Source organism: Sphaeramia orbicularis, chromosome 11, assembly GCF_902148855.1.
Source record: "Sphaeramia orbicularis chromosome 11, fSphaOr1.1, whole genome shotgun sequence".
Lineage (NCBI taxonomy): Eukaryota > Metazoa > Chordata > Actinopteri > Kurtiformes > Apogonidae > Sphaeramia > Sphaeramia orbicularis.
The window spans coordinates 44,151,995-44,179,694 of NC_043967.1; the positions used below are offsets into that span (position 1 = coordinate 44,151,995).

Genomic DNA, 27,700 nt, shown 5'->3' on the forward strand with positions numbered 1-27,700 from the left:
AGTCTCGGATGCAAACTCCAGGTGGTTCAGTCCTGGATCCACCATCCATCTCCTCCTCCTGCCCAATAATGTAAAAGCATAAAGCTGCCAAATCCTTCAATGACAGATCTTATTGTGTTTCCATCTGTCTGTGTTGTGAACACACATACAATGACAGCATTATTGTTGACAGATGATGTAGAGATGATACTATCTGTGTTTTCCAGAAACATTCAGAATCTTTTTGTTTTTTGTTTTTTGGGTGAGTGACACAGAGCAGGATAGTCATCTATTGTTGCTCATTCTACATGCACAGACGGACCATCTTCTCATTCTCTATTTCCAGGGTAAAGTGTGAGCATTCATAAAAAGAATAAGACTGTCAGCATATCTTCTCCAAGTCTGCAGCTCTTCTGACAAAAACAGCTTTGAATTTTTCATCAGTAGTATTCTCCCTGAAGGACTACTTCAAGTCCTGGTCTTAGGTAAGCGTATATGGCTTACGTCACCACATGAACAGGTGCATATTAGCATAGCTGAGCTCAACACAGACAACTAATTATATTTAATCACAGCTGGGCTTGTGCACATCACCGAGAAAATAACTGATTTAGACGCAGACTCACTCTCCGGATAAGTGGCTCTTTCTGAGTGAGTGATTTCTGTGGCTGACGACCAAAAAAAAAACCTTGTTAAGGGTTTCTTCTTGCCGACAGACAGATTGGTACAGGTGTTTCTGTGAATACTCTTTTCTCCTTGGAGAGGTGAGCAGCCACTCCCAGTGGGAGAGCTCGTCTTCAGTGCTGCACATGTCAAGAGATTCTGTGAAAGTCTCATTTTTCTGGAGCCACCTCTTCACTTTAAACAGCGGCCGTGGGGCTTGTTGTAGATGTCAGCAGTGCAAATGACTGACGGGTGCAAATTGAATCCTTCCTGTACTGAAATTACTTCTAACACTGTGGAAAAGACACTGCTCTCATAGGATTTTTTTCTCATGAACTCTGTGGTGTTTCAGCTCCTGATTGTTCCTGACTGTCGTTAAAGCTTTTCTTCACATGAGGCCTGAAGTAGCATTTAAGTGATGGTCTGTAAATAAGTCTGTGGTTGTTTTTTTCAGTTCTTTCCCCTCAATCATGTGTGTTAATGTGCATTTTCAAGCTGTAAAGACTTAAGGTGTCCCTCTCCTGTTTTTATATTTGGCAGAGCTTTTCCTGAGCCCTTAAATTGCTCTTTTGGTGCAGTATGCTTTTATGCTAACAGCCTGTTTGTGACTGAGTGTGCCAATAAACACCAGATAAGTCCCAGCAGAAGCAAAGAGAAAAATCAAAAGCAGCTGTTTTTTGAATGAATGAATGGGATTTTTGCTCCATTTGCTTTAACAGTTAACAATTCTGGAAAAAACAATTACATAAAATCCAGATGAGTCAGTGCAGGTGTTTTGTATCTAACATGCAGGGATGTAAAAGCTGCTTTATTTAATCATTTTACTCAGATAAAGATGTGGCTACAGTGATGGAACTGTTTTACTCAAACTGGACTTAAATGAGTAAAAGTTGTGCATTGGTCATAGTTATATAGAAAACATCACAGCATAAATTGAGCTAGAATGATTGAAACTGTTATCAAAACTCATGTGCTAACATCTGTTAGACCATCAGGTTTCACAAACACAAAATATTTAAGATTTACAATTAATATCCTACAAACTGATGTGAGCAACGCTGTTAAAGCTGCGTTTCCACTACGTTGTACCAGCTCGACTCGACTCGACTTGACTCAACCTTTTTGCATTTCCATTACGTAAAAGTACCTGGAATCTGGTACCTGGTACTATTTTTTTAGTATCTGCTCGACCAAGGTTCCAAAATGGGTGAAGACATTCTAAAATGTGACACATAAACACTGGAAACCACTGATTGGTCAGAGAGTTATCACTGCGTCATTGTGTCATCAATGTGCGGCCCACCATTTTTAACAAACCAGATTTAGAAGTTGACCGTTAATTTACTGGTAGGCTATATACATCCATGAAAACAGTCCGCAAAACTACACCATGGTTGGTCGAGGAGGTTCAGACATGGCCGATGAAAAGATTCAGTGTGAGTTTGACAGGGCAACAGGCAACGAGCGAATTTATCAGCAACTCAGAGCGGACAACAGCACACGGTTACCTAAGGACCTTCATGCAATGCTGTGAGAAGCTGAAGAAATTACATGCAGTAGCTATGACAACCAGGTACTCTAAAGCCCGTACTATCCTGTAATGGAAACAGCCTCCAGGAATAGTACCTGGTACCTGAGTCGAGTGGAGTCAAGTCGAGCTGATACCATGTAGTGGAAACACGGCTTAAGAAACACATAAAACTTTTAAATCTAATGTTTTCTATGTCACCTTTAAAACTTATCACTCAATATTTAATCATTACAACTCCTTCCAGACATGAACTACTGAAATACCGAACCTTGTCCAGGACCAGAAACCATTCAACTGAGATCTTTATTATTTATTCTTTTTTTTTCGTCTAATACTAGCCCCAATCTATGTCTGGCTCTTGTAATTGGCTTGATGTTACAAGTCCTTCCATGTTTTAATGAGTTCTCTTAAGATGTATTATAATTAGTCTCGTATATTCAGTTCTGTCTCCACTCTAAAATAAGTCTGGCGCTGTCTGTTATTATTCTGAAATAGTAATAAATGTTACCTGGGTTCTTTGACCAGTTCTTGGTGATGCTGAACACAGGAGGCTGTGACATTTGCAAAATAGTGTCAAGAGAGACGTTCTGTTGGTGGAACATGTGCATATGAGGAAGTGTGTTGTGGTAATGAAATGATTAAAACCCTACAAAAGAAATACAACACATAACAACACAAGTGTCTGGGTCGAAATTTACTATTTTCAGGATGTCATAGTAGCTCAGAGGTTGGTGATCTTCTATATCAGGGGTGTCAAACTCATTTTAGTTCAGGGGTCACATACAGGCCAATCTGATCTGAAGTGACCCAATAAAATAAGAACAATAAAAAAAAGTCAAATTACATTGTAAAAATGTAACATAAACAACCTGAATGACATTGTAAACGATGGCATTTCCTTTGTCTGCTTTGAATTCAAAGTATTCAGATTTTGCTGCAGTTGAAGTTATTTTTTTCTTCCTGCCCTTTTTTTGTAGCATCTCTAACATTGCTGACCCAGAGTCAGCTGTTTGCACACGGCACTACACCTGCCCTTTTATGGTGTTTAGTGGGTGTGGTCACATATGCTAATTACAAATAATCAGCCACACCTGTTACATTTAGGACCAAGTTGGATTCAACATTCATCACACCTGAGTAAGAACACGTCTGGAAGGTAAGAACATAACATATGTCCAGAGTAGATAGTTGAAGTTGAAAAGATAAGATAAGACTTTATTTATCCCACTATAAAGAAATTGAACAGTTAACAGCAACATACAACAAGCAAGTGCAGAGAAAAAGACATGTAGGAAAAAACACAAAGGAGAGAAAAATAAGAGAAAAATAAGAACTTTGGTATTTATATCAATATTTATGTAAATATTAGGGCTGTCAAAAGTAACACATGAATGCAGATTAATCCATCATCATGATTTCAGGCAGTTTGTCCTGTTTGTCAGTAGAGTTACCATCGTACATGTGCAAATGTGCAATTGATCTGGTAGTGACAGACCGCAGAAGCAACCCATAAAGATGGAGGACGCTAAACAGTATGTTGGCCCTCTGGATGGAAATATGAGTAAAAATAAAAATAAAAACAAGACTAATGGTTGTTTAAAGCTGTTTTGTTGAAACTGTTGAAGGTGTTTAATAGACACGTTAAGTGCATATATATTCTCTTCTTTGTTGAGTCTGTTTGCTCATGAAAAAGGAAATGTGATTAATATAGATTAAAAATGAATCCAATCCAACTTTATTAGTAAAGCACTTTAAAACAACTGCAGTGGACCAAAGTGCTGTACAGAACATTAAATAAAACCAAAATAAAAGAATAAAATACTAGAATAGATGAAAAAACATAAAACTGTACAAAAAAGAAAACAGTGCTGTACAGAAGAATTAATAAAACAAAAAAAAAAGAATAAAATACAAGAATAGATACTGTGAACTGTTATAGAGTCTGATGGCTGTGGGGAGGAATGACCTGCACGTGATTCTTCTTGTACTGTGGATGTAAAAGTCTGGTGTTGAAGGAGTTCCTCAGGACCTCTACAGTATGATGTGTGTAGGGGGGCTGTTTATGATGTAAGAGAAATGTAAGAAAACGATGCTGCATGAGGCCATTGTTTAGCAAAGTTTAAGACCATAAATGAACCAAAGAAACTCTTTTAGTGCAATGTGGAAAAAAACTGAGTACATTAAGACTTTTTGACTTTTTAAAACAGATGTAACTGATCCTTTGTGAGCTACTTCATGTATTTTTTTCCAAAACTCATAACTATATTCAATAATAACCTCAAAGTAGGTGCATTGTCGATGTGAAAATCTTTTATGCGGTCGGTGCTCCTGCCAGAGTTCAACTTTATCGAACTTGTGAATTGATAAATTAAAAGTCAGTGAAATGTGATCAGAATGAGGCTATTATTTGCAGTGCGTCCTGCAGAGGGTCAGTACATACAGACCGTCAGCGTCTCCTTCAGGAAGCTGAAACTCCCTGTGTTTGTCAGCAGGTCAGAGCTTCATTCAGCTGTTTGGTGGACTGAGTCTCTGCCAGGAGCTAAAACCACCGGCATGCTGCTCCATCACGTCTCCTATTTTAGTTTTAAATTGGCCAAATTAATTGCTGCATTTCTTGAATACTGATCATTGAATTTAGCACAGAGCAGAAAGTGAAGAGGCTCAGATGTTCCCCCGGGTTGTTGCTGAAAAGGTAACAGGATCAAACGGACAGGAGTATAGTTGGCAACATGATTAATCATCCGCTGCCAAATGATTAATCTTCTTGCCAACTATGTTTCATCCAGGAACCGAGTGTATTCATAGAAGTCCAGGAGGTCGCCATCATACTGATCTTTCTTAGTTTTTAAAGGTTCAGTCACAAGTAAATCCAATGTTCTGATGTTAACCCTTTAACCCACAGGTGTCAAACATGCAGCCCGGGGGCCAAATCCGGCCCGCTAAAGGTTACAATCCGGCCTGCGGTAAAAGTGCAAAAATTACACTGAAGATATTACAGTCAAGGCTGTCAAAATCATTTTAGTTCAGGTTCCACATACAGACCAATGTGTTCTCAAGTAAAATAATCGCATAACAACCCGTAAATGATGACAATTCCAAATTTTCTCCTTAAAAACTACGTGGAAAAAAATGCCAGTCAAAAAAAATAACATTACACTATATGAAAATATGCATTTACAAAACTATCATTTCCAAATAAATAAATAAAAACAAATATGAACAACCTGAATTGTGCAATTTTAACAATATTCTGCCTGTTACTGAAAGTTTTGTGCATTTGTAGATCCACTGTGATCTTTAATTTGTGTTAATAATAAGATAAGATGTAATATTGTAGAAATTGTTCTTATTTTAGTTCCAAACTCCAAAATTTTAACAATATTCTGCTCATTACCAAATGTTTTTGTAACCTTGTGTGTAGTATACAGGGTGGGGAAGCAAAATTTACAATGAACATTTAGTGGTTTTTTTCTCAGCAGGCACTACGTCAGTTGTTTTGAAACCAAACATATATTGATGTCATAATCATACCTAACACTATTATCCATACCTTTTCAGAAACTTTTGCCCATATGAGTAATCAGGAAAGCAAACGTCAAAGAGTGTGTGATTTGCTGAATGCACTCGTCACACCAAAGGAGATTTCAAAAATAGTTGGAGTGTCCATAAAGACTGTTTATAATGGAAAGAAGAGAATGACTATGAGCAAAACTATTAGGAGAAAGTCTGGAAGATACTATTAAAGAAGAATGGGAGAAGTTGTCACCCGAATATTTGAGGAACACTTGCGCAAGTTTCAGGAAGCGTGTGAAGGCAGTTATTGAGAAAGAAGGACACATAGAATAAAAACATTTTCTATTATGTCAGTTTTCTTGTGGCAAATAAATTCTCATGACTTTCAATAAACTAATTGGTCATACACTGTCTTTCAATCCCTGCCTCAAAATATTGTAAATTTTGCTTCCCCACCCTGTATATGTATAAATAATAAGTTGAGGCATAATGTTAAAATTGCGCAAATATTTAATTTTTTTTTTTTTTCAGGTTATTCACATCTTTTTTGTAAAATGTAAATATTTTCATAACTTAATGGGGGGGGGGGGTTGTACTAAGATAAAGGGGTAAAACTCAAAGTTGTCATTATTTATAGGTTATTATGTTATTATTTTACTGGTCTGGACCACTTTAGATTAAACTGGGCTAAACGTGGCCCCTGAACCAAAATGAGTTTGACACCCCTGCTTTAACCCTTGAGACATTATTTCAAGTAAAATGTTCTGCTGTGAATTTGCACCTGTTTTAATGTCATAAAAGCTGCTGTGAGTATGTGTTTGCGTTCCTTTTCTTCAGTGGTTTGGTTTTACTGTGTGTTTTAGGGTCAAAACAGGGTGAAATAACAGAAAAAGACAGAGAGGAATTGGACGTTTGACAGGTTTTTACTAAATAAGACACTCAAATGTATATCAATAAGAGATTTAGGATGTTGAACATGAACTGTGAACTGGAACACACCAAACAGCGTGTATTTAAATTTTTTGGCCCAGTAGTTTTTGTTTTGGGGTTCTTTTCTTTTCAAAATCAGTCCAGCTACTTTTTGGCATCTGGTTGAACTCCAAAAACCAGTTACTTGGTCAATACTCAGTAAAAACACAGTAAAAAGAAATAAAGGAAAATCACCACAACATTGCAAATAATAGTAAAAACAAACAAAAAAAAAAAAAATTCAAGGAAAACTGTGTAAAATAAGTCCAAACTGTTTATTTTTATAGCAGCAGGGGTACGCACTGAGCATGCTCAGATATCTATAGACAGCACAAGGTCTATTCTATCAGTGTGTTTTGACATTTTTTTCTATTGAGCAAACAGTTGAATTTTCATGAATATTAAAAATAAATCATACATTCAGAACACAGACACGTCAAGGGCTAAAAGGTTAAAGGAGTGATATTTAGCTTTTTTTAATGGAATTGTACATTTTAAAACATTTCCCTGTGGTCTACATAAACTGTAAATGCTATGTTTGGGTCTGAATTCTTCATTAATTCAACTCCACAGGTCCATCTTCAACCCTATTTCTGAGTAATGACACCAGAACGGTCGTTTTGAGCGCTGGCCCTTTAAATGCATATGAGCCACTTCAGGTCCCGCCCCCTCCAGGCTGTTGGCTGTGCTGCTCTGTCCACTTGTGTTCCTTAATACAACCAGCAACTGAACATTTTAGGTAATCGGCTCAAAGTTTGGACATATTTTCAGTTTTTATTACAACTGCTGCTGTTAAACAATTATGTCATACTCTGAGAAATGTTCATCGGAGGTCTTGACCTTATATGTGCAAAAAAAACGTAACAAATTAAATGTGCTGGTGACTTTTGTGACCAATTTTTCATCAAATCTGTCAAACCTCAGTCATATCCTCAGTATCAGGAATCTGTAAGTCTTTCTGTGATTACTCACCTGAATCTCTTGTATTACAGTGAACAATTTCAAAGTGCCATCCACTATAAACAAAACCATGTGTTTACAAAAAGAGCCGGGAGGGAACTCGGGCATCTTTGGAATTTTGTCGTGACGTGCATTGTTAGAAACGGAGGTTCGCGCAGTGGCAGCTGCTACAGACACGACGGGGAAACGGCAGGAGCTCCCTTCCCTCTATGCATATTCTTCCAGCCGTTTCCACGTCGTGTTTGTTTCATACATATAATATCATATGGTCGGCGGTTGCGCAAACCTCCGTTTCCCACAATACACGTCACAACAGAATTCCGAAGATGCCGGAGTTTCCTCCCGGCTGTGTTTGTAAACACATGGTTTGTTTATGGTGGATGGCACTTCGAAATTGTTCACCGTAATGCAAGAGATTCAGGTGAGTAATCAGACAGACTTACAGATTCCTGATACTTCGGCTATGACTGAGGTTTTACAGATTTGATGAAAAATTGGTCATGAAAGTCTCCCACACCTTTAAGGAGGAATTGAAACAGGTTGTAGAAATCCACTCAATTTTTGCCGGAATGAAATAAAGATAGCTTTGCAGCACCTGGAGGGTTTCAATTCAAACTTCATGAACGATTAGGGTCCAAATACACACATACATGTACCAAAGACTAATAAAAGTGGGTTTAGTATAATATGACCCCTTTCATGGGAAAAATTATCTCCTCATATGGTGTGTCCTAGTAGATAAATTTGCAGACAGGAAGATGTTGCTCAAATGTTCTTGGGATAAAAGGAACTTAATCTGTGATTCTCTAAGGATGTGGAAGTGTAGTCATATATTGCCTAAACAGCAGGTTGTAGAACGTCCCAGGGCACCGTCTGACTGGGGAGACTGTACACATAAGCATGACTGCCTGACCGTGTTCAGAACTCAGTTAAATTCAATTCGGCTCAGTTTTTATTTATAAACTGCCGACTGAGTGCGTCATGGGAGGCCCTTCAGCGGTCTACAACCATGCAGCAAAACATCTACTACGAGATGTTTATCTTTATATAGTAAGGTCAAGACCTTTCCATATTATACAGAAAAATCCAATAAATCCCCTTCAGTAAGCACTTCGCACCAGCGGGAAGTAAAAACTGCCTTTAACGGAAGAAACCTCAGACAGAACCACAGATTCAGAGTGGGCGGCCATCTGCCTCAGCCGGTCGGGGTGAAAATCAGAGAGAAAGGAAGAGCGTAGAGACAAGATAAACAAACGCAGCACACAGAGAAACCAACACAAAGAAGACGACAACCAGTGATGGATCTGAACAATAGTTAGGAGACGGAAAAAGCCTGTTGAGCCTGTTTATATGCACACTAATACTCCGATCATTATTCAGTTTGTGGAGTTATCAGATTATTCCAGTGACCATGTAAACAGTGTAATCTGATATAATTTATGGGATAACAGCAGTAATCTGATTATGAGTAATAGGATTAACACACCTGGATTTGTCTTCAATACTCCGATGTATTCCTGCATGTATACAGGTTAATCAGATTTATTTCATTCTTTTAAGTGTAAACACACTTATAACCGTAGAAAACAGAGGCTACGTAGTCAAATGTGACAGAAGACAAAAACAGGAAGTTTAAGTCTACCATCACTATGTACTGTATGTATGCACTCTGAAAGAAATCTGATAATGGAGTGGAGCTTCTAAACCAGGGTTTTTGCATGTAAACACATCACATCTGATTATTCCAACTATCTGATTTTTATGGTCGTGTAAACAGGCTCACTGTCCCTGAGTCTAAAAATGCATAAACCACATCTGAAATAAAACCCTTTGCTTCATTAGAAACCTCATTATTGTTGAGTTGAATGTCAGCTAATAAATAAATATCTAAATACATACATCTCACACACTCGAAATAATTCATCAATATGTGAAAGTGAATAATAAATCATTTATATGTAATTTTGATTAGCAGAAGTATTCTGTAATAGTAATCTATTAACACCAGGGAGCAGTTACGTACCACAACAAACCCATGAATACAAAAAACCCCCCAAAAAACACTGAATAAAATCTGAAACTCACGATTTACAAAACATCTGTATTACAGTATCATCACTCCTTCAAACAAAAACTCAGTCGGTTAAAATCAGTGTCTTCTAATCTTCATGCGCTGGGTCAGCTGATAGTTTACATTACAGCTCTGTTCACTTAGCTCTGTAAAACCACAAATCACCTCTGTTTTCTGTTTGTGTTGTCAATAGCTGAACTAAAGATTTGTTTAGAATCGTCCAAACAAGGTCAGAAGTGTCATAGTTTAGTCTGAACTGTGGATCAACAAACAACAATTTAGCAAAGATAATACCATTAATAAAAACTTAATGCCTTTATAAGCCTCATAATCAAACTCACCTGTGTAGAAGAAACTCCAGTCTTTTCCTTTAGAGCTGTGTTCAGTGGTGAAAACAACAGTGGGTCGACAGTTGCAGAAAAAAATTATTAGACCACCCCTTGTTTTCTTCAATTTCTTCTTCATTTTAAAGCCCGGTACAACTAAAGGTACATTTGTTTGGACAAATATAATAACAACAAAAATAGCTCATAACAGTTTAATTTCAGAGTTGATATCTATCCATTTTCCATGTTTGCTTGATAATAACCAAAATCACTTCAGTTCTTACATCTATATCTATGGCATTGTACTGACAAAAACAGTGCTTTTAGGCATTCCATGTTTTCTTTTCTGTTTTAGTCACATGATACACACAGGAGTTAGTACTTGATTGTATAACTGTTGTTTTTGGTGACTTTTGATGGTTGAAGAATTTTTTTCCGCGACTGTATTTCTTAGCACTTTGTCACTTTCCTTTAGTCTGAAAGTTGTCTCTTTCCAGTTCTCATCTCAACTTTATCACATTCTGATGTTTTGGTTGTGACCCATTGGCTAATAGTGACTCACTACTCCCTCTAGTGGTCACATATATTCACAGTGACAGTACAAAAAGTACAGTCTGTCCCTTTACAGAAATCAATTTCTCTGAAGTTCTGCTCCAAAGTAGAAATATCACATAATATAAAACACAATGGATTTTTAAAAGGATGTAAATGACATAGATGCAGAAACATCATTTATTATTTTACACTTGCCTTGTTTTTTCATATGATGTTTGGTTGATATTCTGTCTGTAATCTTGGTTTTTAAAAGAGATATTTAATCTCAGTGAGTCTTTCCTGGTTTAAAAAAAGGTTAAATAAATATACTATAAATCATCTAGATGAGCTCTGTCTCCCATTTTACTTTTGGAAACTCAAAGAACTACAAGTAAACCTGTCATTTAAGAATATCGTTTTCCACTGGGCTTTTCATTTCTTGCTGGTCTCTATATAAATTGTCATCAGCAGTTTTGTAGCCTTGTGTTTCATTGTGTTAAATTCTTTGTCTTTGTGTTTAGTATCGATCCCTTGGGTTCCTCCTGGCTTTTATTCCTGCCTGTAATAAATCCACTCACTCTGCCTGGGTCATTTTTCTGTCGACTAGTTTCTGAACCGTAGCCGACGTTGTCAACTTGTTGCGTATTGTTGACCAAAATTTGACATTTGGGATGTCTTGAATGCTATCATCACTTTTAATTAACACACTCTTGTCATTGTAGCCTCAGTAGTTATAAAAAAACAACAGTAATTGGATGACAAGGCTTCAACTGTACAACCTACAGCCAGTCCAGATTTAGTGTTTCTGCCAAAAACTCTGCTAGTTCTAGGTACTTCTAACTTTATTACTTACATTGTCCACATTTCCTGAATTTTTAAGCTCGCAAATGATGTTTTATCAAATAATCTGCTTTGAAAGAGACCCAAGTTTCACACATTGTGACTAGATGTATTTTGATGCCTTCGCTGTCTCTGGGCAAACAGTAGACCATGGTTTAACCCAAGACCCAGCGCTACTTTTATATCAGTTCCCAAATGAAATTTTCTCTATATTTAAGATTTCTTAAGAGATTTATCACCATTTCTTAGAATATTATCCTCTGTATTTCACATTTTTTTCAGTACAAACCAGGTATTTTCCTGTATTTAACCCTTTCATACATAGTGGTCACTACAGTGGACGGCTATTTTCAGCTGTTCTCTTGTATATTCATGGGTTTTGTTGTTTTAGTTCCATATCAGTCAACACAGTGGACGCTTATAGACCATCCCATAATACACTGCAATTCATACCATTACTGTAACTTTGCTGTTCTTGATAAACCTCATCTGCAGTAACATGTTTGAGTGTAAATCAATTGCTTGTTATTGTGATTAGACTATAATTAATAGTTGGGTTTTTTTAAACAAAAAGGTTTTTTTTTGCATATTATCTCCATGAAGTGAGTAGTAACTAGTATTAGAGTATGTTAAAATGTGAGAAAACATCAGATTGGCAGCATTAAAAATGTTTTTATTTCATAGTTTTCACACAGTATATCAGTAAATTTATATTTCTTTCCTTCAGATATTAAACGCATGGTGTCCAGCTGAGCGGAACTCCATGAAAAAAAGGTTCATAAGAAAATTCTCAATCACATTGTTTTTTTTCTTTTATACCTAAAAAAGAAATAAAAGAAATAAAATACTACTAATAAAAACGCTCAGGAAAAAAAATCTTGGTCAAGGTTCTGATAATCCATGCATGAAAAGGTTAATTTACTGACCATGAAAATGTTCATTAAAGCTCAAATTAAAATTGAAGATTATTACATCAAAAATGGAGAAAACTGCAGAAAAAGTTTTTTTTTCAGTAAAATCTATCATTAACTGAACATAAATTAAGCATTTCCATCCACTGTCAATGATAAAACTCCATGGGTTTTGCTGGTGAATAGGGATGTAACGATTACCGGTATAACAATAAACCGCGGTAAAATTCCCAACGGTTAGTATTACTGTTTAAATTCTAATTATCATGATAACCGTGTTTGATTACCGCACTTTCAATGCAAACTTGATATGGAAAATGGTCAAACAATGGCTATAAGGTGCCATCTTTAATGCACATTTGTATGTTGGATGTTTACATGGTAATATTTGGATGTTTCTGCTAACAGAAAGTACATTATGCCTATTATTTTATTTGGGTTTTTTTTTTTTTTTTCAAAATACAACTTTGTTAAATTATTTCAGGTTGTGTATAAGAAAAGAACTTTTTGAACATTTCGAGCACATTTCAACAATACCGCGATAATAATGATAACAGTGATAACTTTGGTCACAATAACCGTGATATGAAATTTTCACATCATTACATCCCTCCTGGTGAATCAATGTTGTAGAGGATGACGGTGTTTCCATGGTAACTACGGAGCCTCTGAACGTCCAAATGGGTCATATCTGATGACCATGAAAAGATGAAAAACTACATTTTACACCAATTATTGACATGGATTGATAGGATTAGTGAATCAACAGTTTAGATCAGTAGATGCTTTTGGTCCGTGATGGATGTTTGGGTCTTTATGGGTTATGAGTTCTTTCTCACTCATTTTTCATTTCCAGTAAAAATGCACAGTTTTTAACAAATGTACTTAGATTTCTTTAGCTAATGATGCGCTAATTGAACAATTCTGAGCCAATATGATACTGATATTGAAAATGGTCGTTTCACTGATGGATGATGCTGATACCAATGTTATTTTTGTTGTACTTTGTTTTTGTTATTGTTTATGTCCTCTTTCGTGACAGAAAAATCTTGAATATATACATAAAATAGGATGCTTTAAATGTTTTAATGTTAAATGTACATGAATGTTAACTGACAAATGCTCAGTCATATAATCTATAACAACAAACTTTAACCCATAAAAGAACCAGTGCTACTTTTGAACCAGTTCCAAAATAGTTTTTTCTCTATATTTAACTCTTCTCAAGTAATTTATCACTCATTATTCTAATATTATCCTCTGCATTTTATGGTTTTTCAGTGACAATCAGGTATTTTCCTGTATTGAATTTATCTGATAAATGATCAGATTAAAGTTGAGGCTTATTATATCAGAAACAGACAAAACTGAAGGAAAGAGTGTTTTTCAGCACAGATATCAATAACTGAACATAAAAACTCCATCCATCCACTGCCATTGATCCGACTCCATGGGTTTTACTGGTGAATCAATGTTGTAGAAGATGACGGTGTTTCCACGCTCACTATGGAGCCTCTGAACGTCCAAATGGGTCATATCTGATGACCATGAAAAGATGACTAACTGCATTTTTCACCAATTATTATATAAAGAAGAAGAAAAATGAACAAAAAACAAAAACAAATGGGTCATATCTGATGACCATGAAAAGACGACAAACTTTATTTTTCACCAATTATTATATAAAGAAGAAGAAAATAAAGAAAAAGAAGAAAAAAAACAAACAAATGGGTCATATCTGATGACCATGAAAAGATGAAAAACTACATTTTACATCAATTATTTACATGGATTGATAGGATTAGTGGATCAACAGTTTAGATCAGTAGATGCTTTTGGTCCGTGGTGGATGTTTGGGTCTTTATGGGTTAAAGGTTCATCACTGGAGACATCTAAAGGCAGACAGATTAGTTCTAACCGCATCTTGACCTGACTATGAACCCCTAGAAGTTTTTACTGTGAAATCATTTAGTTGTGTGTTCAGGAATGTAAGACTTTTAATTGTATTCCATCTTTGTTGTGTGTCTCTGCAGCCTCTGATGCCAAGGAGCAGCAGTTTTGGATTAGTCAGCTCCAAGCGTGTGCCAGACGTCACTCTGACAGCAGTGCCAAGGTAACACAAACACACACTCACAGACACACACTCAGAGTTGTAAACATGACCCTGGTCCAAGCTCTTGGCATGTTGCTTGGGAAAAGGAGTGAGCGGAAAGCCTTGACAATTCCCTGGAGATTCCTGTCACTGTTTTTTTTTTTTATTTTTAAATAAATGTGACAGTGAAGTTAGGTCAAGTTCATGGGTTCAACAATTTGACTCACTGTCCTCTATTTCCTCTGGTTTGCAGCACTCCAGGGATGTTCATGAAGTGTATGCATGACAGATTATTTATTTATTGCTATTTTTTATTTTAAATGGCATCATCTCCCATGAATTTAATGAAATGACTGCGTAAAACCAGGAGAAAAAAAAGCAGATGGGATTCAGCTACAAGCAGGATTTAACTCCAGCTTCTCATGTCATTGCTGGAAGTGGGTTTGGTCTATGATCTGCAGGGAGCAGGATGAGGGTTACATGAATAAATTAGGCTTCAAACATGCTTCTTGAAAGTGTGAAAAGCATGGATTTCAGCTGCTGAAATCAAAATGCACACGTTCTGCTATGTGCACAAGTCAACTCAAAATGACACTTTCATGGTCACGGGCTGTGTTGGATAAATTTATGCAAGTGCCTCAGACCAAAGTGACTCTGAAAAATATTAGGTTTTAGAACAGAGACAACAAGGATTTATCAGGTACAAGAAATAAATAAAAAATAATTACACTCAAGTCTTAATAAAAGTGTACTCACTATTACATTTATGCATTTGGCAGATGCTTTTTTCCCAAAGTGACTTAGAAGGGAAAAACCAAAATAAAAGAATAAAATACAAGAATAAATTAAAGACATATAACAGCTGTACAATTTTAAAAACAACGTCATACAGAAGAATAAAAAAGCAAAATGATAGACTAAAAATACACTATAATGCAGTAACCACTTCAACTGTTTGTCATGGATATTTGCAGAATCACAGAAAACTGAGGTTTCACATTTACAGTAAAAGCCAGTTTTTTCACAGCGTCGTGTATTTTATATCGATGTATTTCCTCACTTCAGTTATTTTATTTATTTTGTGAAACTGACCCTTTGCTAAGCCCCTCCCAAAAAGGACAATGTATACTAACACTTTTAAGGCTTTCAGAATAAGGAGCTCAATGATAAAAATATTGGTTATTTAGTCACTTAATGTGTACCAATGATTGTCTGTAATTTATCATCTAGAAACATCACACCAGCATCAGCAAAGTCATAATTTAACAGACTGTGACTATATATAGTTATACAATCCTTCATTAATTTATATTTTTATGAGTTTGTACTGTATTATCCATGATGGAACCTGCAAGTCTGACAACAGATATAGCCTGTGTTAGGTTCAGAGGAGGGTCTTTTCTGAAGATAAAAGCCACCTGCAGCTGAACATTATTAACTTATTACATACAGACTAAATATAATAGAGCAGCAGATGAGAATGTCTGTGTATCTGAAGGAAAATGTCCATTTTATGACATTATGGAACTAAATCATCAGTCAGATGCACACTCCTGATCCAATTTTAAGACCAGTTGAAAAATTGCAAGAATTTTCCAACATTTTGCAGTGTTGGATCTTAAAAAGGTTCTAAGTAGAGTTTCAAAATTTAAGATAATCACAGAGATCTTCTGATAGGATAGGATAGAATAGAATAGAATAGAATAGAATAGAATAGAATAGAATAGAATGATCATTACATCTGTTGTGCAACAAAATTGCAGGTGGTCTCTACCATCAGCAGTGCACTTACATCTAAGTAATAACCCAAAAGATACAGACATGTATTAAAAAATCTAAAATAGTTTGCAACCTTGAATGCTTTTAAATCCAAACTCAAAGTGCTCCAGACTAACTCAATAACTTGCACTTGTTTTACATAGTTTGACTTGTCCTGTAAATGTTTGTTTGTTGTTACTGTGTGCTGTATTTCATGCTGCCTCTTGGCCAGGACTCCTATGAAAAAGAGGTTCTTAATATCAGTGGGATCTGTTTTTCCTGGTTAAATAAAGGTAAAATAAAATGAAAAATAAAAACATTTTTGAAATATGTGCAAATTAGAGATACACTGTATGAAAGGGTAAAATTGTAAAAAAAAAAAAAAAAAAAAAAAAAAAAAAAAAAATATATATATATATATATATATATATATATATATATATATATATATATATATATATATATATATATAAAAGTAGTATCAAGATGTGCAAATGTGCCAGTTCTGTAAAACCTGTTTTTTTTTTTTTTTCAGAGCCAATAGTTTTCACAAAATCTGTTTCTTCAGTGAACTGAGCCACTTCTCCCACAGGATTCATTAAAACAGAACCTCCTGTCTCCATTAAAGACCCACAGGCCATGATGACATCACACCAAAACACTGGAATCTTTGTTCTTCAGTTTGTTCCTCTTTTGCCACATTTACAGTAAATAACATTTTTCAGGAATGTAAGCAACGCCCATTGTTAATATTTGGTGCTGAGTCACATGAATGAATCACACATAGTCTTTGGAATTGTGTAAAATGGTTTCCATTTAACCAACATAAATATCTGATTTCAAATTTAGTTTAATAATCAGTCCATGTATGTTTTGAAATGCACATTTCAGACTTAGTGTTTTTAAGGTGGATGAATGGAGGATATAAACTAAAACAGATGGAGGTGATTTTTTTTTTTTTTTTTTTTTGCTAAAACAAGATGCAAAGATGAAAGTATCATCACTGAGTCATCTGTCTGTTGGGTATTTCAGTCTCAACACACCATATGTATCATCATATCCTCTCATGTGTTATTCAAAGGTTCTTTCATTTTGCGGTTTCCCTTTACTCTTTCCATATGTAAACAAACTGAGTGAGCACAGTTGAATGGGGTTTAAATGTCATCAAAGTGAATGTCGTGTCTGTACACAGAATTAACACAATTAACACACTGTAATTGAATAAAGACAACCTTCACAACTCTGACTTTTGCAAGAAGCGTCCAATTAAAAAAGTGAATACATTAAGTTCTTTAACTAGAGAAAAGGACAAGATGTAAAAGCAGGATGCACTGATGTAATGGTGATGTATGATCTAATGTTTACTGTATTAAAGAGCCATAAAGACCCAAAGAGCCACTGGCAAACAAAACCATCTACTGATGTAAACTGTTTAGGAACAAGTGATCCACTAATTCTATCAATACATGGAAATAGTTGGTGTAAAATGCAGTTTGTCATCTTTTCTTAGTCAGATATGACCCATTTGGACGTTCAGAGGCTCTGTAGTTACCATGGGAAAGCCGTCATCTTCTACAACATTGATTCATCAGCAAAACCCATGGAGTTGGATCAATGACAGTGGATGGATAGAGTTTTTACATTTAGTTATTGATATATTCACTGAAAACGTCACTTTTTCTTCCTTTTTATGTTTCAGGTATAATAACCCTCAACTTGAACCTCCTAAGACCCATTGTCCACATTTGTGCACAAGAGTTTCACAACTTTATACAAAAAAAAGAGAAGAAAACTTTCCACCACAAAGGACATTCCATAAAAATTTTAAAAACTGCATCTGAAAAAACTGTTGCATCATGATGTTTCCAATATAGGCACTTATTTAATAAAAAACAAAAAAGCTTGTACTTTGCTGACATTTCCTGGGTCTCAGGAGGTTAATCTAACAATTTATCAGATTAATTAAATATAGGAAAATACCTGGTTGTCACTGAAAAACCGTAAAATGTGGAGGATAATATTAGAATAATTAATGATAAATCACATAACCCTTGTGTGGTGTTCAGATTTTTGTTATTCAGCCAGTGTTTGTGGGTGTGGTGGACCCGCTGCATTTGTGGGTTTTTAATTCAACATAATCAAACAATTTTATTATAAAATACTTAACAGTTGTTTACTTCATCCCAGTTACAAGCAACATAAAAAGCATACATGTTTAATATTTGCCTTTTGCCTTTGCTAGATCACATTTATGAGATAAAGTGCTACTCATTTTTAGTTTGTTTTTTAAATAAAATGTAATATAATCAAGATATGGGTGGAAAAAAATCATTTAAAAAAATAATTAGTCATCATTTATCTTTTAATAAAAAAATGAAAGTGGGTCCCACAGACCCAAACACCATACAAGGGTTAAAAGAAGTTAACTATATATTAAAAAAAAAAAAAAAAAAAAACTCTTGGATTTGGTTCAATAGTCTGTAGGTTAAAGTTTGTTGTGAAAGATTATATGATTGGACATTTGTCAGTTAACATTAATGTACATTTAACATTAAAACATTTAAATCATTTAAATCATCCTATTTTATGTATATATTCAATATTTTTCTGTCATAAAAGAGGAGATAAACAATAACAAAAACAAAGTAAAACAGAAAATAACACTGGTATCAGCATCATCCATCAGTCAAATGGCCATTTTCAACATCAGTGTCATATTGGCTCAGAATTATTCAAGTAGTGCATTGTTAGCTAAAGAAATCTAAGCATATTTGTTAAAAACTGCATTTTTATTGGAAATGAAAAACGTGTGGGAAAGAAGACGCTTAACATAGGAAAGGAAAACTACCTTCATCCACAGCCATTTTTTTAAATGTAGGTTTTGTATGGATTAATATTTGGCCATGTGGATTTCTGGGTTTAGCGTGGGCTTCAGGGGATTAGTGGGTGTATGTGTGCGCCGTCTGCGTCTCTGTGGGATGTATTTTACTGATCCACGGGAGAATGAGGCTTGTTACTGAAGCTCCTCTTAAAGTTGTGACAGTGTAGAAATCAATGTGTTTGGAGGAGAGAAATAATCCAAACTTTAGCATTTCTCTGGTGTTAATGTTGACTCTAAGCATGAAGGCAGATATGGTTTTGTTCTATTGGATGAATGAATGAAAGTTTAATTTTGGACATATAATAAACACATTACAACCACCAACTAATGCCCTAAATAAATTATAGACATACGACAACAACAACAACAAAATGCTTTTATATGAAAAAAACCCTCAATTTTAGTATTATTTACACATCTGAAAAAGGAATGGGAAGAAGTAAATATTAATGTAACTTCACCCATTACTCTAAGCTGCAAGTACACCCAATACAAAGACTCAAATATCGCATAAGAACACGAATATACCTGAATTTTACATATTGAACCTTTAATTCATTCTCATAAAAAGTTGCATCTACATATATTTGTACTAATTAGACTTACCAGTATAGAGGTTCTATTCATTACCACTGTGGATAATTTCACTTTTATCCAGGGGACGTTTCCAGTGTTGTGATGAAGTCAATGTACTGATATACATGCAGGTTTGAACAGAATTATTAGACCATTGTGATTCAGATCTTGTTGGACTGATATTCTACTTCAGTGGTTCTCAAACTTTTTACAGTGGAGTACCCCCCTGAATTAGACTTTTTTTAGCCAAGTTCCCCTAACTCTCGCTTCAGCATTTTTGATTGCAAAAAATAAGGCAACATTTGTTCCTGTGCCTAAGGTGCCAAACTTTGTAAACAAACATATATTTAACTGTAATGCATTAAAAACAAAACAAAAAAACCCCACATTTTTTAAAGTAATTTTTTTGTGCAAAATATAAAGTGAAAAGTGCCCTCTTTCATTGATGAGAAGAATAAATAAATTGGTCATTAACACTGGTCTACAATTTTTTAGAAATGATTTGCTTCAGAAATTCAATGTGCTAAATGTTACGTATTTTAATAAGATTAATTGGAAAATAAATGACAAAAGTGCCGGTTTGCTGATGTTTTCAAGGTATATGATTAAGTGTTATTACACATATATATTGGCTTATCTACATTTATATAATAGTTTTATAAATCTTCCACTAAATAGAACCTGTAAAGTGAATGTATTCTAATGTGCAGACAGTGTTTTGAAGTAGATCTTGTAGCTCTGAGACAAATATTCCTTTTGAGTCAAACCCATTCTCTCGTTAATTCTTGAATTTCACATTTTGACCCAAGGCTGTATCTTGGAAAGTTCAGCCAACCAGCATTTTTGACTTGATTTTTCTTTATCAGTGACTCTCATGTGGTAAAATTTCATTACTTTTATTCTGGAAGCATTTTCCTTGTAGACCAGTGTAATTAATAAATTAACCTCTCATCAACAAAAAATAATTACTTAATAATTACTGCTAAATGTTCTGAAAATGTTCCCAAAGCTTAAACAAGATGATTGACGATAAAACTATTATATGAATGTATTTATTGTGTTTTATATTTCAGCATTAATTCTCATTATTTAATTTGTATTCAGTACATGATGACTTATTTAATGTATTTTTCCAAAGAAATTTCAAGTACCCCCCGGGCTTCTTCCAGGTACCCCTGGGGGTACGCGTACCCCGCTTTGGGAACCCCTGCTGTACTTTAATCAGGAGTTAAATAAAACCCATAACTGAACCCTTTTTCCAAAACATGGTCCCTCATGTGGTGTTAAAGCTGATGTGTATTATGAACAGGTTTTGTTTCTTCCTTCATTTGTTCAGATGTTTCCTCTCCTTTCTCATGTTTGTTTCAGGTGAGGAAGCTGAAGGGCTCGGATGAACACCTGAGTGTGGAAAGAGCAGGAAGCCAAGACGTGTTGGTGAGTCTACGGACACACACACACACACCCTCACACACACACCCTCACACACACACACACACACACACACACACACACCAAGGTTATTACCGTTAACGAAAACTAACGAAATGATGAAAACTAAAATTGTAAAAATATTTTCGTAAACTGAAATAAGTAAAAACTATAATTAAAAGAAAAAAACAATAACTAACTGAAACTGTATTGTGTGTTTACAAAACTAACAACGTATAAAAATTATGGATAAAATTCCCTTCGTTTTCGTTTTTATCAATGTCAGATTGATATGAAATCGATTTATTTCCCTCAAGCAATTTTCTCTGCATGTCACCATATGATATTTAACGGTCCGTCACTTGTGGTTTAGAGTCGTCTTCTCGTCTCCCCTCTACCTGGAAACATGGAGACTAAAGTTTGGAGAAAGAAGCAGAGTCCTGTCTGGGATTTATTTGAATACGACGACGAGGAAGATAAAAGATATAAAAAAAAAAATTAAAAAAACCCCTAAAACTAAGCATTTAGAAAATAATAAAAACTAGCAAACCTGCTCTAAAAACTAATTAAAACTTACTGAATTAGAGAAAAAAAGTCAAAACTAAATAAAACTAAACTTTAATGAAAAATTCAAAACTATTATAACCTTGACACACACACACACACTCTTTATTAGAAGTTCATTTAAAGTTTCACCTTCACTTCTCAGACCTGAGGACTCTGACTTTGGTCCCGTCATGCAGATTTTCTTTCTTATGCTGATTTCTCCTTCTTTTCATGTGTCTTTAAAGTGGTTAAATACTATAGCCGTATTATTCTGCCTCATTGCCGGCGCACGTATTCAACATGTAGCTCTTCATCACTTCAAACCGCTGCACAGCTGGAGAGACGGGAAAGTCCAATTACTCTGCTCAGTCACAATGAGAAAAGCAATCAAAAGATGAGAGAAAATTGGATAAGCAAGGAAAAGTGGAAGGTCTGTCCCTCTCTCTCCGTCTGTCCTGCAGAGCTGAGCGGGCATTTTGTTCCTGTTGGGTGACTGTGGGGCATTTGTACGGCAGCAGCTGTTATTACTGTATCCACCGCTGTGGTCTAATCCTTCCTAAGCTGCACTGTCTGCCTCTCAGATCATTATCGCTCACAGCTACTCTGATGATGAGGGAGGCAGCGCTGGAGCCTCGGCTGCATCTCAGATAACACAGGCCCGGGCAGGGAAAGTGTAGCAGGATGTATTTATTACAGAAAAGGTGCAGGGTCATTGTACCTCCTGACTCTGGATGAGGAACCCAATAAAAGAGCACAGACAGATTGGATCCTGCTGTTTAAATACATCTGTCAAATTTGGCTTAGTGAGGCTTTTATAGTCAACAGAATGTCAACCACAGTGGAGTGTGTTTAATTGGATAGGAATAATCCTGATATGGTGCAATATCTAAACGTTTTTTTTTTTTAGTTTTTTTTTATTGGAACAAACAGTATTTCCCTGTTTTACAAAGTAGCTTAACATTTGGCCATTTTGTGAGTGACTCCCACACTGCTAAAATCAAAATCTTACCAAGTGTATTTTTCTCATTGCTAGTCAAAATAGAAATGAGAAAAATGCACTTGATAAAATTTGGATTTTTGCAGTGCAGTCTGGGCCTTGTTTGTTTGTACACTGTAAAAATCTAAATCTTACCAAGTGTATTTTTGTCATTTCTGGTTTAAAAAAAAAAAAAAAAAATCTCATCACTTTTAACCCTTTCATGCATACTGGTCACTCAAGTGGACAGTTCTTCTACAGCTGTTCTCTTGTATATTCATGGGTTTTGTTGTTTTAGTTCCATATCAGCCAACACAGTGGACGCATCTGCACCATCCCATACACTGCAATTCATACAATTACTGTAACTTTGCTGTTCTTGATAAACCTGATCTGCACTAACATGTTTGAGTGTAAATCAATTGCTAACTGTTATTAGACTGTAATTAACAGGTTTTTTTTTTAAACACAAAGGTTTTTTTTTTTTATAAAAATAGTAATAAAGAGTAATGAATAGTAATAAAGAGTAATGACTAGTATTACAGTGTGATAAAATGTGAGAAAACATCAGATTAGCTGCATCCGAAATGTTTTTATTTCATAGTTTTCACACAGTATATCACTTTCTAATATTGAGTTTTAAATACATGTTTCTTTGCTTCAAAAATTAAACCCACAGTGTCCAAATGAGCGGACATTTTTGTCACTCCATGAAAAATAGGCTCATTAAAAAAAATTTATCACATTTTTTTTTTTATGCCTAAAGAGGAATAAAAACACTCAGGAAACAAATCTTGACTTGAGGTTCTCATAATTCAGGCATGAAAGGGTTAAAATAAGACCTAATCACCTAAAGAGTAACTTTTCAGTGAGATATAAGAACTTATTTTTAGACAATAGATGATTTCACTAACTGGTTGGTACTGGAATGATTCTAGTGAAACTTGCATTTTTCATATGTTTTGAAAATCTTTCAGTCCATAAAACATAATTTACGCTGAATTATGCATTCATTCATTCATACAGTTATTAAAATGAACTTTTCAACTACGCACAACAGGTACAATCTCAACCAGAAAAACTGGGACGCAAGTATAAAAGTACATAAAGTCAAGGTCTTGGGGGGGAAAAAACTGCAGTTTTGTAAAAAAGCAAACACCCTGTCATAGGTGACATCACAATGCACTGCAAAAATCCAAATCTTACAAAGTGTATTTTTCTCATTTCTAGTCAAAATATCTGATCACACTTAAAATAAGACATAATCACCTAAAGAGTCCCTTTTCAGTGAGATATAAGAACTTATTTTTAGACAATAGATCTTGAAAATCTTATTTCAAGAAATCTTACCAAGATAATTTCCACTTTTTTCTTGAATTTAGAAAAAAAAATCTTGAATTAAAAAAAAAAGTGAAAATTATCTTGGTAAGATTTCTTGAAATAAGATTTTCAAGATCTATTGTCTAAAAACAAGTTCCTATTTTCTCTTATTTTAAGTCTTATTTTAAGTGTGATCAGATATTTTGACTAGAAATGATAAAAATACACTTGGTAAGATTTAGATTTTTGCAGTGTATATAGATTTTTCCTCTGTAGGTTAGTACTAGAATGGCACATCCAGACTTATCTGCATGTTTTATTAGAGCGGTGCCTGCACTACAGATAGGTCTGGCGCCATCCACTATTTCTGTTAAACGGAGGACAGAAGAACACTGTCTGTGCTGTTTGGTTGTTGTTCTTTACAAAAAAATCATAAAGAGGCTGAGATGGAAATGATCAGTGTCTAAATTTGAGACAGGAGTAGTTCAGGGACATCTGTATGACACATACATAGAAGCTCATAAGGCTCAGAAAAGGTTCATTTGAGTTTGTCTTGGTTTTATCATCTGAGAAACAAGAATCTATATCTGTTTAAGTGGGTCCTATATTTAGAACATCTTCACTGCTTTTCCTTGCTGTCATACTGTCCTTTCCCACTGGGACATGAAGCCTGAAGTGCTCTTAAACCTACTAAAGGTCCCAGACAAAAGAGCAGCCTGTGTAGTTGTGTCACTGTGGGGTTTTAATACTTTATATTAGAGTCCAAATGGCAAAGAAATGAACCCATCAAGGCAGAGCTTTTATGAGGCAAAATCACTGTATTCATTCATTCAAACTGTTTACCACCGTCAGAGGTTTCAAGTAATGAAGTACAAATACTTTGTTACCTTATTAAGTACAAATTTAGGTTATGTATACTTTACTGGAGGAATTATTTTTCAGCCAACTTTTTACTTCTACTTACATTTTCACACAATTATCTGTACTTTCTAATCCTTACATTTTAAAAATAGCCTTGTTACGCCTACTTCATTCTGGCTTGTTATCGTTCAAATAAAAAAAAAAAAAACTGTCTAGATCAGGGGTGTCAAACTTATTTTCTTCTGGGGGCCACATTCAGCCCAGTAAATGATGACAACTCCAAATTGTTTTAGTGCAAAAAAAAAAAAGACATTCAATCATGCCAATATTTACGTTTCCAAACTATCCAAACAAAAATTATGTGAATGACCTGAAAAAATTGAAATTTATTAAGAAATGAAAGTACAATCTTATCAATATTCTGCCTCGACTTATCATTTATACATGTGCATTACAGATCTGATCCACAAAGGCACAAAACATTTAGTAACAGGCAGAATATTGTTAAAATTGCACTGAATTGTCTTTAGACATTTCAGGTTGTTCATATTCATTCAGGTTATTCACATTTTATTGTTAAAGGATAATTTGTCAATGTAAACATTTTCATAATTTAATGTTTTTTGCACTAAATCAAAGAGAAAAAATTGGTGTTGTCATTATTTATAGGTTATTATAATATTATTTTTGAGTTTGATGCCCTAACATGCACTTTGCAAATTCATCCTGCGGGCCGGATTGGAACCTTTGGCGGGCCGGTTTTGGCCCCCAGGCCGCATGTTTGACACCTGTGATGTAGATAGATTGCACCATCCAGATAGAGTGAATTTGATTGGGGTTGGATGAGAAGAACATATACCATTCCGACACCCTATTGACCTGACTTTTTGCACCATTCCAATACTTATATTCAACTAGTCTCTATATCTTCTGCTCCATGAAATACACGTTAATGCTCAGTAGGACACATATCTGGTTCTTTAATACATTTACATTGGACTTAAATGCGTTCATTTTCAATGGGCATATATGCAGCTGAAACAGCTAACCTACTGCATCCCACATTTTTCAATATTAACATTTTAATATAACATTATAGTCATTATGGCCTTTAGAAAAACATTTTTTGAAGAGGTGGGGTAGTGCACTATAGGCCCCTTACATTTACTTTTATACTTTAAGTAGTTTTGAACCCAGTACTTTTATACTTTTACTTAAGTAAAAAGCTTGAGTTGATACTTCAATATCTACAGAAGTCTGTTTAAACCCTAGTATCTATACTTTTACCTGAGTAATGAGTGGGAATACTTCGGACACCTCTGACCACAGTGGAGGCAGAGTAGGAAGTACAGAGAGATGAATGTTATATGAGTGAATTCACACCTCTAGATCTGAGTCTGCACCTGGATTATCATCCTACTGTCTGTTTAGGATAACTGGACTGAACAGCAACAATGAGGAAATGCAAGTTTTTTTCTAACATCTTCTTAAATAATCCCACATGTAAAGCCTGGTTGTCTTAGAATTCTAAATGTAAAGGAAGATCACTGCAAATGTTGTGTAAAAGTGAAGTGGAAAGTGTAATCCAAATACAAGAACTAAAGCATTTATTGACTTGATGAACATCTGGACCAGGTTTGATGAAGTCATTTTAGTTCAGGGTCCACATACACCCCAGTATGATATCAGTAATAATAATAATAATAATGATAATGATGATGATGATGATGATGATGATAATAATAATAATGATAATAATAATAATAATAATAATAATAATAATAATAATAATAATAATACATCACACTTATATAGCGCTTGTTTTGGACACTCAAAGATGCTTCACAAACAAAACAAAAAGACTAGAGAGAAAAGAAAGAGGCTCAAGAAAATGCAGGTTTGAACAGGTGAGTTTTGAGTACTGATTTGAAGTTTTGTATTGAGTCTGAGTTCCTGATGTTTTGTGGGAGTGACTTCCATAGACCAGTGAGTTCAATCAGACCAGACCAGTAAAACAATAACATAATAACCTTTAAATAATAATTTTTTCCCTCTTTATTGTAGTGAAAAAAGTCCAATTAAATTATGAAAATGTTTACATACATAAACTATCCTTTCATAAAAAATGTGAATAACCTGAAAAACCTGAAATTTCTTTAAAAAAAAATAAGTGCAATGTTAACAATATTACACCTCAACTTATCATTTATGCATGTGCATTATAGTTGAGCTACAAAGGTGCAAAACATGTAGTAACAGGCAGAATATTGTTAAAATTTTGGAGTTAGAAACTAAGATGAGTTTGACTTCCTTGACTGTGAATATCTTCTGTGTAATTTCTGCAATCTCTTCCTGCACATCCTGTACATGTGACACCCCACACCCCTGATATAGATACTGAGTTAGATATAAAATGTGGAAAATCTAAAAATATAATAAAAATGCTTAGAACCCTGGTACCAACAGTGACCTGACATCTGTATGTGTTGTTGAGCCTGACCCCATGCAGGTGTTTCAGAGCTGCAGGTGGAATGTCGGGGCAGGTTACCAAGACGATTATCAGCCTGATAACATGCATATGCTGACTGTTTGGCTGTGAGACGACTGGTGCACATATGAGCAGGGACAGGAGGGGCATGAGGGGACAGTGGACTTTGAGACGAACTGATAATGTTGTTTACTTTCTACTCCAGTGTATCTTCTGCCTATTGGGTAGTTTTTGTTTCCTGGTCAGTTTTTAACCCCTTCATGCATGAATTATGAGAACCTTAGTCAATATTTTTTTCTTGAGTGTTTTTATTCCTCTTTAGGCATGAAAAAAACAATGCAAATGATTTTTTTTATGAAACTATTTTTTGTGGAGTCACAAAAATGTCCACTCAGCTGGACACCATACATTTAATTTTTGAAGCAAAGAAACATGTATTTAAAACTCATCATCAGAAAGTGATATACTGTGTGAAAA

At 35.0% G+C, this 27,700-nt stretch overlaps 1 protein-coding gene across 1 annotated transcript in view; it reads left to right on the forward strand.

Moving 5' to 3' along the window:
* osbpl10a (oxysterol binding protein-like 10a) overlaps positions 1-27,700 on the forward strand; it is a 170,650-nt gene that overhangs the window by 42,055 nt on the left and 100,895 nt on the right. The window contains exons 3-4 of the mRNA XM_030148247.1: positions 14,331-14,410; positions 20,973-21,038. Of these exons, the coding sequence (XP_030004107.1) occupies positions 14,331-14,410; positions 20,973-21,038 (146 nt within the window). The remainder of the gene's footprint in view (positions 1-14,330; positions 14,411-20,972; positions 21,039-27,700) is intronic.